Raw genomic sequence first — 16,864 nt, 5'->3', positions numbered from 1 at the left:
TCAGACTTAGATAAGTTTCATGAAATCTTATCAGTCATCATCATCCCAAACATGCTCCTACTAGCATGAAAAGTTGTAATGTGGCCTCCTGGTTTGTACTCCAGCACATATCCCATACAGTACCTCACAGCACTGCTACATGGGAGGCTGTGCTGCTGCAGAGAAAACTTAAAACTGCCGTGTGACTTAGACCTTTACAATTATTATAAATTAAACCTGATGAAACTAAAGGAATAAAGAAGTTTTTTTATTTACTTTGACTTACATATACCTTTACCATGCTCAATGAATTGACTTCACCTAGTAACAGATATGGTGGAGCTGAGAGGTAAACTAAATCCTAACACCATCCTCTTGACTGCTGAAAAGGTAGGGAAAATGAGGCACCAATTTTCTGTAGGAAGTAAGCTATGCAAGTATTATATTACCTACTTACATTGCTAGCTTACCTACTAGGTAATTAATACATACCACAGTGAAAAGCTTGCGCTGCAGTGGCTGGTAAGAGGTCACTTCCTTTAAAGTTGAGGAATAAGCCATGTTTGGTCTCTGTCCCATCCCACTACATGGAGCATCAAGGAGAATTCGATCAAATGACTCTGGTAAGAATGGAGGTCCTTCTGTAAAAAGCAGCACTGTCAAATGTGGCTATTTCTTTCTTTGAGACTTCACCACAGATAAGGACAAACTGTTGCTGTTTCCATGACATAAAACATCTATGTTCTATAGATGGTGTCTGCAAAAGTAATCTGTCTATGTAATAACTGTTTCTTGCAATGCATATGTATCTACAGAAAATAAATTACTTCATCATAACATGAAATATTACAAGTTCCAATATGTGACACATGCTGTCTCCAGAGCAGAACAATTCAGTAATCGAGGATTATGAAGACAAAACCAATTTCTGAATATTACCTGCATAGATAAGGAAATATGTAACTTCTATATGTGGAGCCTATGCTTTCATCTGAATCCTACTAGCTCAACAGCTAAGTTTCTATCACCTTAGTGTTAGAGATGCTTCAGCTCAGCATCACCAAGGCAAAACTGCCTTCATACATGCATCCATGAGTAACCAATGTTGAAGAGAGCCATATATATATGCTTTACCTCCTATTTTCCTTCTGTTCCTTCAACACTCATTACAGCAAGAGTGAAAACAAGTAGTTGACTTCATACTACTGCCACCTACCTTGTTCCAGACTACAAAATGAGTCTATTTTGGTGCTACTGACTTATCTGCCTCTGATCCATTACCACAGCATTCACAGTATGCCATGTCTTACTTGCAAGTATGTATAAGAAAGACTGCATATCTCAGCATTGCAGCTAGGAGTTGTTCATCTGTATAAGTACTACATATCACCTACAGCACTTGATGTTCATAGAAAACAAAATACCTTTAAACGATGTATCCTTAATAGTCTTCCTATTCCTGCAAAGCAGGAATAACTGCAAGGCATAGGAACAAGGAAGGAGAATTATGCAACCTGATTCCTACTAAAACTAACCAGTCACTGGGATAAAACAGAGTGAGAAAAAACAGCATACTTTGTGCAACCAACTAAAAATAATCAAGACAGCAAATACCATTTAAATGGTTCCATCATGGGAACAGAACCAGTACCATAAATACAGCACTTCAGAAAAGCAAATGAAATTAACTTAAAATAATATACTGCTTCTACAGAACTTTCCCCTGAACAGCTGAACAAACATCAATGAACTAAACCTTGTAGCACTCCTGGGAGTTAGGTATTAATAACTCTATTTTACATGTGAGGATTCTGAAGCAGAAAAGACAAGCAATTCTGCAAAGTTGTTTTGTGTTTTTTTTTTTCCCTCAGACTAAGTCAAACAATTCCAAGTATGGGGTCGAATGTTATCATGAAAGAAGCTTTAAGGCTTCCTCAATCTTTAATATCTGGGAGAGGAATACATTTTCTTTGAGCATATTAGGCTGTGATATGGACTAAGAGCCTGAGTTTTTTATTTGCTTCATGGAGAAGCTGATAATCACAAAAGAATAGAAAATAAAAGCATTCACAGTTATGAAGGAACCTAGGTATCTGCCAAGATTTCAAAGACTTGTAGACCTGTGACATTTTTAAGGCTATTAGTGCAAAACTCATTAAACTGATTACTGTTTTCTTCTAAAAGCCACTACTCCCCAAGATGTTTGCTTTACCTTGTTCATCCTCTCTCTTCTCCACTGAAAGTGCCTTTGTTCCATCATAACAAAATGCCTTAATGCAATTCAACTGTAGCAATTCAGCATTCTGTTTAATTTTTTTGACCTTGTTAGCTATCTTGTCCATGGCTATTACTTCACCCTGAAAAAAAGCAAATGCTGTTTTTATCAAAAGCACAGGGATTAAATGGATGCATAGTTCCTCACCTCTGCCCCCTACCCCTGCCACATGCAGTATAATGAACAAAGCTTAGTTTTGCCTGCAGAATTTTGTTATTCTTAAATCCACACTCTAATAGTCCTTGTTCTCCCATCCCTTCACTAGGCTAGATATTTGTCTGAAGCAGTGTGCATTCTGACAGGCACTAGCTGCTCACGCCTTAGGAGAGCCTGTACCACTTCTGGCAAGTGTTTTTGTTTGTTTGTTTTTCTTTGTTTTGAACTGTCTTCTGAGCACTAAATTAGGTAAAAAAAAAAGTAATTGTTTGTAAGAGGGTAGAAGTCAGATACATGGTAAAATAGGTGAACAGGTTTTAAATTTTCATGGAGATGGTAGGAAACATGATCACACACAGCTCAGTCCTGAGAAAATGAAGCCCAGAGCTACAGCTCTGTCTTGCTCAGTCTCATGCTATTATATTTGCAGGAATTATCACTCAAGTTTCTTTGGGAAATAGTGTATGTACTAGAATAAATTTGGTGGAATTTGAGCGGAATCACAATTACATGTTATTCTTTTTATGTAAGAATAAGATTTCTCTTTTCTTCTCCAAAATAAATCAAAACAAACATATACCATATACTATATGCTACCTGAAATCTGTAAACACAAAGAAAACATTTTCAGCAGTATCAATAAAATCTACAACAGTAATAAAACAAAATATGATTGATTCAAATATTTCTGAAATGTTAATGATTTAATATTCTGTCTAAGGAAATTTAGTACAGAAAATCTGTGAAAAGAACTTAACATTCAAAAACAAGTGCAAATTTACTAATGGAGCATTTATTTCTTTGCCATACCTTAGATTAAAATTATTTACACAGAAAAGGAAAACCAATTCAGATAAATTTCAGCAGTTGTGTTCTTAATCCTTACCACTTCAGTTGGAGGCAAGGACAATCAAAATATCTAATATGACTAAGGGAAAAATATCTATACCAAGTTATACAAAATGTACATACATAGATGGAAAAAAGTATTGATGTAAATAAATCCTTAACAGGAATACATACTTTTACAGGCTTCCTTCATCACACTAAAATTCTTTATTGGAAGCACTATAAATCTATCTAAGAAACGTGTGTTATTTTCCTTTGTCTTTCTATGAATATTTTTTTGTTTGTTTCTTCTCATATTGTTACTTTCTTATGATATTTTTTGGGGCTTGTTACCTTCTACCTTAGAATGGCAAATTCAGACTAGAAATTCAGTATAAAATCATATCTACACTGAATAATTTTTTTTACTGAGAAGAAAGTTAATACACTTTTGTACAGAGTTGTTTCTTTTGGCACACAGTACTAACCCCTGATTTCTATATACTCTCAGTCTCATGAATCCCATGTATTCCTGCATAACTTTGTCTCACGTGTTATGGATTCTTCCATTACAAACAAACCATTTACATTTAAAAATTTAAATCAAACATATTTCAACAGGTCAATCTGCAGCAAGTAGGGTTCTAAATGTGATGGTTAAGTGAAGTGAGCTGTGCAAATGAACAGTGGTCAGATTTTCTTCACTGGGACAGAACACTGTCAATGCCTTCTTTTACCTGATCATGCATTAATGCTGCAAGATGGGTTGTTTTTCCTCCAGGTGCAGCACACATATCCAAAATTCTCTCTCCTGGTTGAGGGTTTAAAATATGGCTCACAATCACAGAAGGCAAGTTCTATCATAAAAATAGAAATGGGAGAATTCAAACCTTATGTCCTGTATAAAGTTCTGTATTAAGGAAGGACAAACTTGTTTAAACAAAAATTCATTAAGTAGTGAAGGTACCTATGATACTGCTGTCAGTTCCTCAACAGAAAACAAACTGTTGGGATTATATAAAAGAGACAGTATAGGTCTGAAGTATCCAGTGGCTACTTCTTTATTTAAGGCTATGTATGAGTACCTATGAATGACATTTAACTGTTCATGACTACAGTGCTAAAACTCAAAACAAAATAAAATAATATCACAGACATAAAGCAGATCTATACATTACAAATATTTTATATTGACCTGTTTATTAAACACTTACTATATGAACATACTGCTATATTATAGTAACAAACAGTAAGATAAATAGGCAAGAATTTAAACTTGGTGACTTAAGGTACCAAGAAGGTGAACTGTGCTATTAATGTAAAAACAGAACAAATGCACTGAAGAGAAATAATATGCAATAATTGTAGACAGTATTGCATTTTGCATAAGATGGAAATACTCTGAAATATTATCTTCCAACTTTCCTCAACACAAAGATATAAAACTCTTTTCAAGTTGTCTTTATGACATGTTGTCTTTGGTTAGCAGTTTCAAGTTTCATGCCACAGTGTTAAAAAAATGAGCAGTAATTCATCTGACACATGGCAAATTCAAGTCAAAAAAGCTGGACTCAAAGGTTTGTGACCAGTGGCACAAAGTCCAGCTGGAGACCAGTCAATAGTGGTGTATCCTAGGCATGGACACGAACACCAGTATTGTCAAACCTCTTCCTTAGAGGGATGGATAATAGAACAGAGTGTACCCTTAACAAGTGTAAAGAAGATACAAAACTGGGAAGATTAGTTGATAAAGTGGAAGGTTGTGCTGCCATTCAGAGAGACCCTGACATCCTGGAGAAAAGGAAAAACAAAACTCATGAAGCTCAATAAACAGAAATTCCTGCTCCTGCACCTGGTGCACCCCACGCACCACTACAGCATGGGGCTGACTGCCTGGAAGGCAGACTTGCAGAGAAGCCACTGGAGATCCTGGCCTGATGGACCAGAAGTTGAGTATGATCTAAATTCTCATGTGCACCAGTCTCTTAAATAACCTCTGCCTCTAAAAATTCTGTGACTTGAAAGCCAGTTCTCTGCTAAGCTGAATCAGGGAAGAAAGGGTCTCTCCTATACTGCAGGCCATGAAACAATATATTGCTTGATAAAATTGCTTGATAAAATACCCTTTGCTCACACCAGAAGACAGCATTGATTCCGATTTTAAAATATTAAGATCAATTACAAACAGAATATGTGCATAAAAATAACTCATCCACTGGACTGATTGTTCTGACAAAATAAATACTGACTAAGAGAATTCACTGGATTTACCTTACAATCTGAGTGATAGTTACACAAAACAAACAAGGAGATAACTTAGAATTTCAGAGAATATATCTGAATAAGGATTTATTTGAGAAAAAAATTACATTTCCTTTACAGGTTTCAATTTTTTTTTTTAAAAGAAAAGCTGGACAGCATTGAAATCAAGAATTTTTAGCTGATCTAAAAAAACTAGAAACTCAAGATGATTTCATCAGACTATATTTCAACACAGCACAGGCAGCCAGCTGTCTTGCCTGACTACTGCTTTTAGACAGTTTTCTAAATTTTTAAGTGAATATCCCTTTAGTCACTCCAAAGTCCTCTATCAAATCTCAGACACTGTATGATTAAACCACATCCATACAGACAATGATGTCCTATAATACACAAAGAATAATAAAGTATTGATGTGTGCCCAAAAGGTATTCATTATTCTGCAAATAGTACAGAGTTTCATATTTGTAATAAACATACCTGTAAAAACACATGATTAGGGAGCACATTGTCAAACGAAGGACTAAGGTAGACTGGCTCTATCATTCTTATGCCCATCCCACTGAAAAACATGGAAAAAAAAATCAACTAGTCTGATTTATAAGTTTTAACTGTATTTAATTGAAAAAATTATACTTACAAATAGAAACTTGAAACAGTGATCTCACAAAAACGAGAACACTTTTAAGTCTAACGTTATCTTCTGTACCCTACCCCAACAAAATAAGCCCCTACAAATATTTTTAGGAAACAGAGAAGCAGACAAGGCTGTACTTGTATTTCATTCAAATAGAAAAGTAGTACAGAGCAATTTTGCCACAGTAAGAATGTTTGTCACTTACGTGTGTTTTATAATTGAAGTCATATTGTAAATGTAAATTCTGAAAAGCCTCCTATTTATTTCCTCACACTTCTCATATAAAGTGGTATCTGGATACCACTATGATCCTAAATTTTAAGTCTGCTAATAGGTACTGTAGTACTTTAATCATAATTGCCACTACTTTACTTGTGAAGATGCAGAAGACACAGCAGGAGGAACAACTCTGTTGGGGAATTAAAACTTAAAAAAAATACTGGAAATCCCAACATGCAGGACAGGTCTCAGTCAAAGCCATCTTGTGGTCTCACATAGGGTACAGAACATTTCAGAATATCTTCCCATCTTTTTCCTTCCCTTTGCAAAGTTGTAGGTGTACAATGCAGTTACTATGGACTTACTTCAGTGGGCCACTTGAACTGAAGATTTCACTGCGACTCAGTTCTGAAATGCCATTTCCAAGGAAAACTTTGAGTCCTTCAAATTCTTTGGCTCCTCTCTTACATTTCCCTTCAATATCTGAATACACTGAGACCAGCTCTCCAGCTTTCATAACTGTACAAAGAACAAAAATGCTGAGGTTATTATTATCCTTGATGAAAACAGCAGCAATCAAGTAATTTAGTATATTCAGTAGACTACTTACTTTTACTCCTATATCATAGCAAAATTTGAACTTTCTTAATGAAATAAAAGGAAAGATAAATTGATATTAGGCCAAGCTTACAAATCAGTGTATCTTGGGTTTTAAGAGACTAGATAAATCTTTATTTTATCATTGTATGGTCAACCACAAGTTCTAAGCACACTCTTCAGCATTTGGTCCTCTGTGTGTGCTCCAATCGCACAAGTGCATCAAACAACACGGATCACACTTACTGTACAAACACTAAATTTGTCTAATGATCTCTCACTAGTTAGGTAGAACATAGCTACTTTGATACAAAAGATTATATATTCTTGCTGCAACAATATTTCTGGTGTGGCTCTCTTCCCCCTAAAGCAACTGTTCTCAATAATCCTCTAAAAGACTTTTACTTCTCCAATTAAAATCCTCCAGATCAGTAAAGTAAGTAAATACACACCAAACTCTAGTACTGTACTCCTAGGGACTTAACAACCTTTCATGAGATAGAACAAAGATAGATGGAATAGGGTGATTTTGTGAAATAGTGAGCAAGCAATGACCAGCTAAAAGAAGCACTTAAAAATAAAGGCCTCCACTGACAGCAGAAAATAATTTCCAAGAATCATATTTGCAATATATCTGACAGCCAACCAAAAGATAATGAGTAATGACTGCACAGACTGACAAGAGTTCTTTGAATTATTTAGGAACTTGAATGTGCAGAAATGCCCTGAAATTCTTAAATGCAAATGTTGGATAACAACTAAACATTTATCCTTTTTTTGCATACCTTCTTTTCACTCAATATGACACAAAGCAAGATGTGAAAGCCTACTGTTATTGTCTGCATTAACTTCATTGAACAAAAACTTGCAGCAATTTATCTCTTCCATCAAGCATATTTGCCAACTATTTTTCCACAGTATTCAAACATAAAGCATTTTATTTCACTCTCTGATGACAATCATCTTTCAAAATGAATTAGTACTGTGTGCTGTTCTTAAGCCTTTTGTACCTCATATTGGCATTCCATAAACATAAAGCTTAGAGTTTGATAAGTTAAATTACATTCAAAGGCCCCTGATAATAAGTTTACCTTCATATGGGTTGCAAGTTCATTGATTAAATGTTTGCTCTTGCTATACTCTTTTTTTTCCTTGTTAGACCATCTGTGCTTAATACAGCGATATTGTATTTGGTGTCAAGTGGGTAACACACATTTTATTTTATTTTATTTTATTTTATTTTATTTTATTTTATTTTATTTTATTTTATTTTTTTATTTTATTTTTTATTTCCCTGTCTCCATTTCCCTTGAAGCGTTCCTTAAATTTTATAGTACCTTTTATTTTCTTTGAATGTTGCATGCATAATTACATGCAGCACTTATAATAAATCACTAGTTGACTCAAAGAGGGATTTTAATATTTATGAAGATGTCAAAATAAGCAGTTTCAACAACTGCTGTGGCAACATACTTATATCTTTATCAAGTCCTAGACTGAAATACATTCCTGCTCTGTGAACTGAAATTAAGCACATGCTTAAAACTTCTGGAAGGTTTTTTCTGCAAGGGAATGAAGTTAAGTGGCTAGATACATGCTTTCCTGACTCACTTTGTTTAATAATAAGAGCCATGATGATTAGTAGCTCTCATCACAACAGAATAATGAGATGAATCATCTGAAATTATACTGATTTCACATAAAGTTAATTTGACCTTTAAATAAAAAATAACTAGGTTGGTGTTGTCTATTAGATTTTTTTTTCTTATCTCACAGGCATTGAAACAAAAATTTCCATTTCTTAAGGATATGACATTAAAATTGTATATTTTTCTCATCACTAGGAAAAAAAAGCCTTTTTACTAGATCTCTCATACAGAAACAATGAATCTCCAGTGGATTAAAAAAACAGAAAGTATATTTTTTTGGATCTGTAACTTAGAATCTAATAGGATCATGAAGGCAAGAGCCTTTGTGACTACATTAAGAAATAACATATCTGAAAATAGTATCTTTTAAATATTCAGCATGCTTCCAGTATGCAGATATATCTGTTGTGGTATCTCTTTTATTCTTTTATTCTTTTTTTTCTTTTTGACAAGACTGGAACGGAGAAAATTCTGTGCCAGGCTTTAGTTTAAACATGCTCTTTAATAAGATTTTCAAATAAAAAGAAGAAACTGTAATCCTTGAGAACTTAATTGTCACCTAGGAATTATATATGGAAAAAGGAACTTTAAACAGTTCAGGTGAGAAATAATTACATATAATTCTTTACAAGGATAATACAAAATAGTAAAACAAAAAAAAAAACCCCAAAAGCCCCCAAAAAACCCTTAAAATTATTAATTACCACAATTTTAATTTGTGAATAGAAATAATTTATGTAACTATTTATTGGAAATTGTCACCAAGGGGTGACATTGTTTCCTTCCCCTTTATAAATTCACTAGGTCCATGTAGGAAACTCTTACATCTTGAGGTAGATATGATTCCAGGGACATAAACATGTGCTCCTCGAAGTACTGCATTTCCACACTGGGCTCCAACAATGACTTCAGATGCATGTTTTTTTAAATCTTGTCTAAAAATACAAAATGTTCAGTTTAAAAAAAAAAAAAGTATACTGAAAAAAATATCCCCCTCCAAGCAAAGTCTAGTTCATAAACACTGTTTTTGTCACAATTTAACAGAAAAAATAATTAACTATCATGTATTATGTTGAGAAGGTTTATTTTAGCCACAGAGAAATCAAAGGGAAGAGCCAAGAAGGAAAGCAGTCCTCAAAATACAGCAGACTCAGATACATTCTGCCACTATTATGAACCTTTCACAAGAATTCAAATAAATTGTCCTGGGATGGAGAAATAATCCTCTATTCCTTCCTCCTCAATATGACTGTAGAGTGGTTTTTTTGTGTTTAACAATTTCTAAGTACTTCTATAATAAATGTATAGCCAGGTGCAAGGAACTTTGCCAGTAAGAACTGTGCAGAAGAGAGAGAACCCAAACTTTTTAAAGCATAAGCATATTTGAAAATAAGAACAGAACGTTCAGAGAAAGATGCTACAAAAGAAACTTAAACTTAAATGAAGGAAAAATAAAAACATTAAATGCTATTTTAGAGCGTACAGTGTTAACTAGTCATGATAAAACTGAATCTGAAATATGTTAGTCTTCATTATGAACAAGATATTTTAAATAAAATGTCCATCATTTAACTCAATAAAACAGTGAAGAAACTCCATAGGGGCAGACACAGATGCAACATACAATCACATTATAAGAATGAAGAGTGAACTGTAGAGGATAGCACCAATTCAGGAATCCAAAAGTGTTATTAATTCAGCCTTCTTAAGTCATGCTGTGGACCTGATTCCAGTGGAAGAAAACCCTGCCTGTATGTAGTCATTTTAACCTATAGCTCTATAATCCACTGCAATGGTGTAGCTCTTCTATCTGCCACCAGATGGAAGAGCTTTCCAGAGAGGAGAAGGTAATTTCTGTTACATTTTCACTATAAATAGTGAATCTCATAAGGAAAGAACTCTCTGTGTTTTCTTATGTCTTATAATAACTAAAACTCTGACCTGGTTAGGAAATGGATTGTCTTCTAGTTCTTAATTCAATTGAAGTTGTGCTTCATTTATAGTGAGTTACTTACCATAACTGCTTAACAGGAATGTGTAAGTAAATTATGTATTATGCCATTTTAAGGTTTAAAAATGAAAGCTTCAAACCTGGGTCCAATGACAGGAATTAATAAGATGTCCTGGAGTTTTGGATGCTCAAGAACCGGAACACGTAGTCCTTTAAATTGCTGTTTCATTGAAAAACATAATTATTAAGTAGTGTTAAAAAAATATAATATTTAAGATATCATACTGAAATACATATTTCCAGATTTCTACAATCAAGCTAAAATTACCATAACTCATTACTGTTCCAGCCAACAGAATACTGTCAACTGCCTCTGCATCACAGGAACATTTTGGCTCCTGTAATGCAATAGCTCCTTGTACACCCACCAGCATTAATAATTTACTTAATACAGTTTTTGTTTCTACCATCTTCTCTAGATTTATGATGATGATACTGCTCCAGTAATATCCCAGTCAAAGGTACCTAAGGTCTAGATCTGCCATCTGAAAAAGAGTCAGCTGTCTTTTCTCTTATGTTGCTGCCTTTCTTGGATGAGTTAGATGAGGAATACTACTAGACAATGGATTTTTCATTTAACATTTATTGCTGACAGGAAATCAATGATTGCATAAAGCTAATACTAGTGGACATGTATTAATTTAAGGAAAAGTTTTCAGTAATTAAAAGCTCTCATAAACAAGTGGAAGATGAAATATCATGTTATTTTTTTCTGTAACAAATAACTTGCACAAACCTTCTGGATCTCTTCAAACAGCAATTTTTTCACATGTTTCACTGAGGCCAAGTGGGTATTAACTCTAACAGTTGTGAAAGCTGGTGGATGAGATAAATGACTTAGGAGAGATTGATATCTATTCTCCACCTCCCGTGCACCTAAAGCCGTGATGAGCTGAAAGAAGATATTTTTAAAAGAGTATTAAAGAGATTCACACAGCAGCCTCTTGCCCAGTGGAAAAAAAAAAAAAAAAAAAAAAAAAAAAAAGCAACAAATAAACGTTTTGTAGAAGCAGAGAAATATGGCAGTGTGATGTGCAACAGTGAGAAATGTCTACATCTGGACACCTAACTCCAGTGAAAACCTCATCAACTTCTAGAAACAGGGTTTTTTTGAAAAACCATTGTATTAACAAGATCACTACAAATAGAATTGCAGAATCACAGAATATTAGGTGTTGGAAGGGACCTCCAAGGATCACTAAGTCCAACCCCCCTGCCAGGGCAGGATCAGCTAGTGTAGGTCACGCAGAACAGTCCAGGTGGATTCTGAACGTCTCCAGAGGAGCCTTCACAACTGCCCTGGGCAGCCTGTTCCAGTGATTTGTCAGCCTCACAGTGAAAAAGCTTTTCCTTATGTTTACATGGAGCCTCCTGTGCTCCAGCTTGCACCTTTTGCCCCTTTCCTATTTTTGAACATCACTGAGAAGAGCCCAGCTCTATCCTCCTGACACTTGCCCTTCATTTATAAACATTAATAAGGTCACCCAGGCTAAAGAGACCCAACTCCCTCAGCCTTTCCTCATAAAGGATATGTTCCATGTTGTAATCATCTTTGTTGCTCTACACTGGACTCCTTCAAGCAGTTCCCAGTCCGTCTAAAACTCATGGGCCCAGAACAGGACACAATATTTCATATGGAGCCTCATCAGGGCAGAGTGGAGGGGTAGTGACCTGTGCTTAGTAAACTACACCTGTTATAATACACCCCAGGATGCCATTGGCCTTGGCCACAAGGGCACATTGCTGGCTCATGGTCATCCTTCTGTCCACCAGGACCTCCAGGTCTCTTTGCTCTACGCTGCTAACAGCTCAGTCCCCAGCCTATACTGGTACCTGGGGTTGTTCTTTCCTTTATGCAAGACTCTACACTTCCCCATGTTGTATTTCATTAAATCTCTCCTGCCCAACCCTCCAGCCTGTCTAGGTCTCACTGAGTGGCAGCACAGCCTTCTGATATGTCAGCCACTCCTCCCAGTTTTGTGTCATCAGCAAGCTTGCTGACTACACACTCTGTTCCCTCATCCAGGTCACTGATGATTATGGTGAAGAGTGCTGCTCCCAGTACTGACCCCTGAGGGACTCCAGTAGATAAAGGCCTCCAACTAGGCCCTGCCCCAGGCTGCAGCAAGTACCAAGTAACTGCTAGCAAGCTCTGTGACAAAAAGAACAGGACTAAAAAGATGGAAGAGTAGATTCAAAATCATGAATAACTCTTATTCCATTACACAAAAACATCATGTTTGTGTCCTTTGACATGAGGAATTCAGAGGGTCTACAGTATTTTTGGTTCTGCACTGGGGTAAGAGAGTATTTCTTGTCAATATTATACAGGTAATAGGTGGTTAATTTCCTATGTGATCATTCTACAGGGGTCCAAAACTGTAGCCTCAGGTTCATGCTGTTTGGTTTTTGGTTTAAAAAAATTATGTAACTTCAAGCCAACAGGCCTAACTAATAACTTTAAATTGAAATATATATAAAAATCTGTGTATAGTGTGAAAACAATACCCTACTGTTAGTGGTAAAGTCACACAAAATACTAAACCAAAGGAATATTAACAATGTTCAATAGGTGAATATGTGTTGACATTTGTTAATAGTTTTATGACAGTTACATGAATATTTATATGACATACCTCATTATTTCTGAACATTTTGGTGAGATACTCTTCAACTTCATGTTGGAAAGAGATTTTGGGGTAAAAAGACATCTTCCTTTACCTTTTAAAATCTGCTGGTAAAGAACTAAAATAAGCAAAATATTTTCTTAGCCGTTTTTATGATTTTATGTAAGCTTATACATGTGCCATGAGATGCACCCACAAACTAAGCTGCAGTTTTTGCTTTAATAATGCAATTTTACTGTACTCAAAATTCCAAATATTTTTCAGGATATGACTATACCACTACTGTTAATTACATTTCAGAATATGTTCATTAACATGTTTAGCATTTACCATCACCTTACAATGAGGTTCCAAGGCTACTATATCAGTGTCTGACACGTGAAAAAAGTATCTCTACCTCTAAATCCTGTCTCATTAAAGTTCCCGTAGCTATCCTTGAGGACAAATTGCCACTTAGTCCTAGAATTTACTCACAAAGCCTCCTCACAGAATTTAGCTTTTAGCCTTCTAAGGCCCATCTTCAAAATTTTCAGCCTATTACATCATCATATCTGCTCATTGTTAGAGAAAATCTTCCAAAATTTGTAACAAAGGGAAATCTGCATGACTGTGGGCAATTATTTTTCAATTTTCCACATATTCTGAAAAAATTAAAGAAGGCCTAGAAGTAACACTTTTGTCTTGACCCTGTTTAATTCACAGTAACACTAGTGAAGCATTAATGCAAAACAAGCTCTGGCAATCAAGCTGTCAGCATTTTAACTATATAAATGATTATATAGTTAAAAGGTACAGATTTCCAGATAATGCTTTAATTCTTTCCAAAAAGCCCAGCCATACAGTTCCAATTGTACCCTCAGCCTTGATACAGCTTTCATTGTTCATAATTATTTTTTATTTTTCTCTGTAGGTAGTAAAATACAGTTATCTTCCCAAATCATATCTGCCTGCCCCTGTACCGCCCATATATTGAAAGGTTATATACACTTCAGTCTGAAATAAGACTTCGTAAAAATGTAATAGTTTGTTTACACCAACTTCAATGAAGGGGAAAGTAGAAATAAAACAAATATCAGTGAGGCTCATTCCAGCCATAACAAGGAAATTTGAATATTAAAATACTACATTTTGATTGCATTAAACCTACTTTGAGAACATACATCAGAAATTTGGTTATACATTCTAGTTTAGTAAGAGGCTGTTTGACACATGTCACACAAAACCCCACAAAAGTATCTTTTTTAATATATATACATATATATTTCAGATTCAGTTGAAGTTTTAATGCTAGGTGAATGCTACCTTTTTTAGTCTTAACTTTTGAATCCAGACACAGGAAATTTTCAGTTTCATTGGTGGGAGTTTCAAAGCCTTATTCTCAACTTTGGCGGCCTTTGAAAGAAAGAAACTGTAATGGAAATAATGAACTTCTTTTTAGAATCAAACAAAATACCCAAAGGAATTTATCTTGATATTTCTACTAAATCTACAATAGTACTACAATAGTTTATATTACAACAATATATATAAAATAGTTTATATTACAACTGAAACTACCAAAGTTTGGTTTTAACAATTCAGATAATGTGACATACAATATCTTTGAGCTGTTGTCCTAGAATGCCTACATTACAGAAGGAAAAAAAAAAAAACCAGCAAAACGTTCATGGAGGAGTTCATGGAGTTCATGTTCCCCATGGGAGGAACCCCATGCTAGAGCAGTAGAAGGGTGTGAGAAGTCCTTCCTCTAAGGAGGCAGGAGCTGCAGAGACAATGCAGAGACAGATGAACTGACCACAACCCCCATCTTCTGTTCCCCTGTGCTGCTTCTGGATGGAGGAGGAAGAGAAAACCAGGAGTGAAGTTAAGCTCAGGGAACAGTGAGGGGAAGGTTTAAAACTATTTAATTTTAGTTCTTATTGTCCTATTCTGATATGCTCGGCAAGAAATCAAATTAATTTCCTCATAGTCAAGACTATGGTAATTGAGAAGTGATGGTAATTGCTAAGTGATCTCCTTGTTCTTATCTTCATCCATGAGCCTTTTGTGCATGAGCCTTAATACAACTAAACTAACAACTATGTCAGAATCTCTATAGTTTGAAATTTCAGACAAAATAGAAAAGTTACAGTGTGCCAGAAAACACTATCCTTCTAAGCAGTATGACAGGAATACTAAAACATCTGCAATGTAACGAAGCCCACCAGAAAAACAAGAATACCAATAGATTTCACTTACCATCATGTAGACAGGGTAGATGTCACAGAGAAGCATGATGCCACACCTGTGCTTTTGACCACAGTTAAATGGTTAGATACTTTTAGGAAGTTGGGGAAGATGTAATATCATAAATTATGACTTGACTCTGACTGGTTCATAGGACCTGGTACAAAATGTTACTGCAGAAGAGCTGCTCTGTCATGACAAGACATGGACTCAACACATGCATTCAAATAACAAATGCAAGAAACCCACTATCGTGCTTAGTTTAGCGAGAGGAACACCACACAACTCAATTCCTCAGCTAAAAAGAAGCAATTCCTCAGCTAAAAAGAACAGTCAAAAGAATAAAACCATTGTAAGCAGCCTGGAACTTGTAAAAACAGGCAACTGGAGGTTCAGAGCTCACCATACACTACCACTACTGCTGCTGAAAACACTAAGTGAGGTCACAGCTCTCTGCAGCCTCAGCACTGCATGTATGTGCTTTTAGTGCCCATTACCTCAGAAAAGATAAAATGTAGCTTAGAAAGGTTCAGGGAAAGGTAAAGATCTTTAGAGAGGGAATGGCTTTCAAATGAGCAAAGACTGAACAGTTTGCAATCTTCCAGGCTGTGAAATATAGTTGAGGGGGGATAGGATTAGAACTCATAAATTCAGACATGGCAAGAAGACAGGCTCATACGGGAGACTGCCGAGTGCTTCTTCTAATACAAGAGTTAGACTTCAGAGTGAGGTAGCAGGAGGCTGGTTCCAAAGCAGAAAGGTATTTTTTGTCATAGACCAACGCTGCCGTACACCTTTGAGGCAGCACCTCCCCCTGTCTACCATCTGCACAGGGATTTCCCTTGGCCTCGGTTGGGAGCTGCTGCGGAGACGCGATGCTGGACCAGGGCTTTGACCTAGCTCTGCACACAAGCACTGCGGGGCCAGGCAAAACCAGACAGCACCCAGAGATGCCGAACAAGATTTAACTTCCTAACCTTGTCCCAGCCCTTCCCACGCGAGTCTAAAGTCAGTCCGATCATTGCCGTGGGGAACGGAATCTGCGACTCCTTCCACCGAGAGATGTCACAGCTCCCCGCAGCCCTACTGAGGCCCCGCGCCCAGCTCAAGCCAGGCCCCGGGTACCCGGGATGCGGCGGACATCAGCGGGACGCTCCGCCACCGCTACACCTCAGCCCCGGCGGACAACGAGGGATACAGAAGCCCGGCCCGCACTGGGGCACCACGGGAAGGACAGGGCACGGACAGACCGGACTGAGCTGCGTTCCACCCTTCCGAGAGGCTCAGACGCCCCAACCCGCCACCTGACACCCACCTACCACGGCGCTCCCGGCCGGCCCCGCCTCCTCCGGGGCAGCGGCAGGAAGTCCCGCCTCGCCGCCTGCCGGGGAATGGCTGGAG

At 36.5% G+C, this 16,864-nt stretch overlaps 1 protein-coding gene across 7 annotated transcripts in view; it reads right to left on the bottom strand.

Annotated features, from left to right (window-relative positions):
* Positions 1-16,864, bottom strand: part of NSUN6 (NOP2/Sun RNA methyltransferase 6) — a 22,351-nt gene extending 5,487 nt beyond the window's left edge. The window contains exons 1-12 of one of the 7 annotated variants that reach the window (XM_071735101.1): positions 16,783-16,864; positions 15,476-15,521; positions 14,540-14,645; positions 13,247-13,355; positions 11,347-11,502; positions 10,691-10,773; positions 9,425-9,534; positions 6,719-6,872; positions 5,978-6,059; positions 3,976-4,095; positions 2,192-2,336; positions 472-620 (exon numbers count right to left, since the gene is read on the bottom strand). In XM_071735101.1, the coding sequence (XP_071591202.1) occupies positions 472-620; positions 2,192-2,336; positions 3,976-4,095; positions 5,978-6,059; positions 6,719-6,872; positions 9,425-9,534; positions 10,691-10,773; positions 11,347-11,502; positions 13,247-13,321 (1,074 nt within the window). In that variant the 5' untranslated portion in view covers positions 13,322-13,355; positions 14,540-14,645; positions 15,476-15,521; positions 16,783-16,864. The other 6 variants (XM_071735102.1, XM_071735100.1, XM_071735103.1 and 3 more) reach the window with 6 other exon arrangements.

The sequence above is a fragment of the Heliangelus exortis genome, chromosome 2 (genome assembly GCF_036169615.1).
Source record: "Heliangelus exortis chromosome 2, bHelExo1.hap1, whole genome shotgun sequence".
Lineage (NCBI taxonomy): Eukaryota > Metazoa > Chordata > Aves > Apodiformes > Trochilidae > Heliangelus > Heliangelus exortis.
The sequence above is the reverse complement of the archived record's forward strand: the minus strand, read 5'-3'. Positions and strand labels throughout refer to the sequence as shown.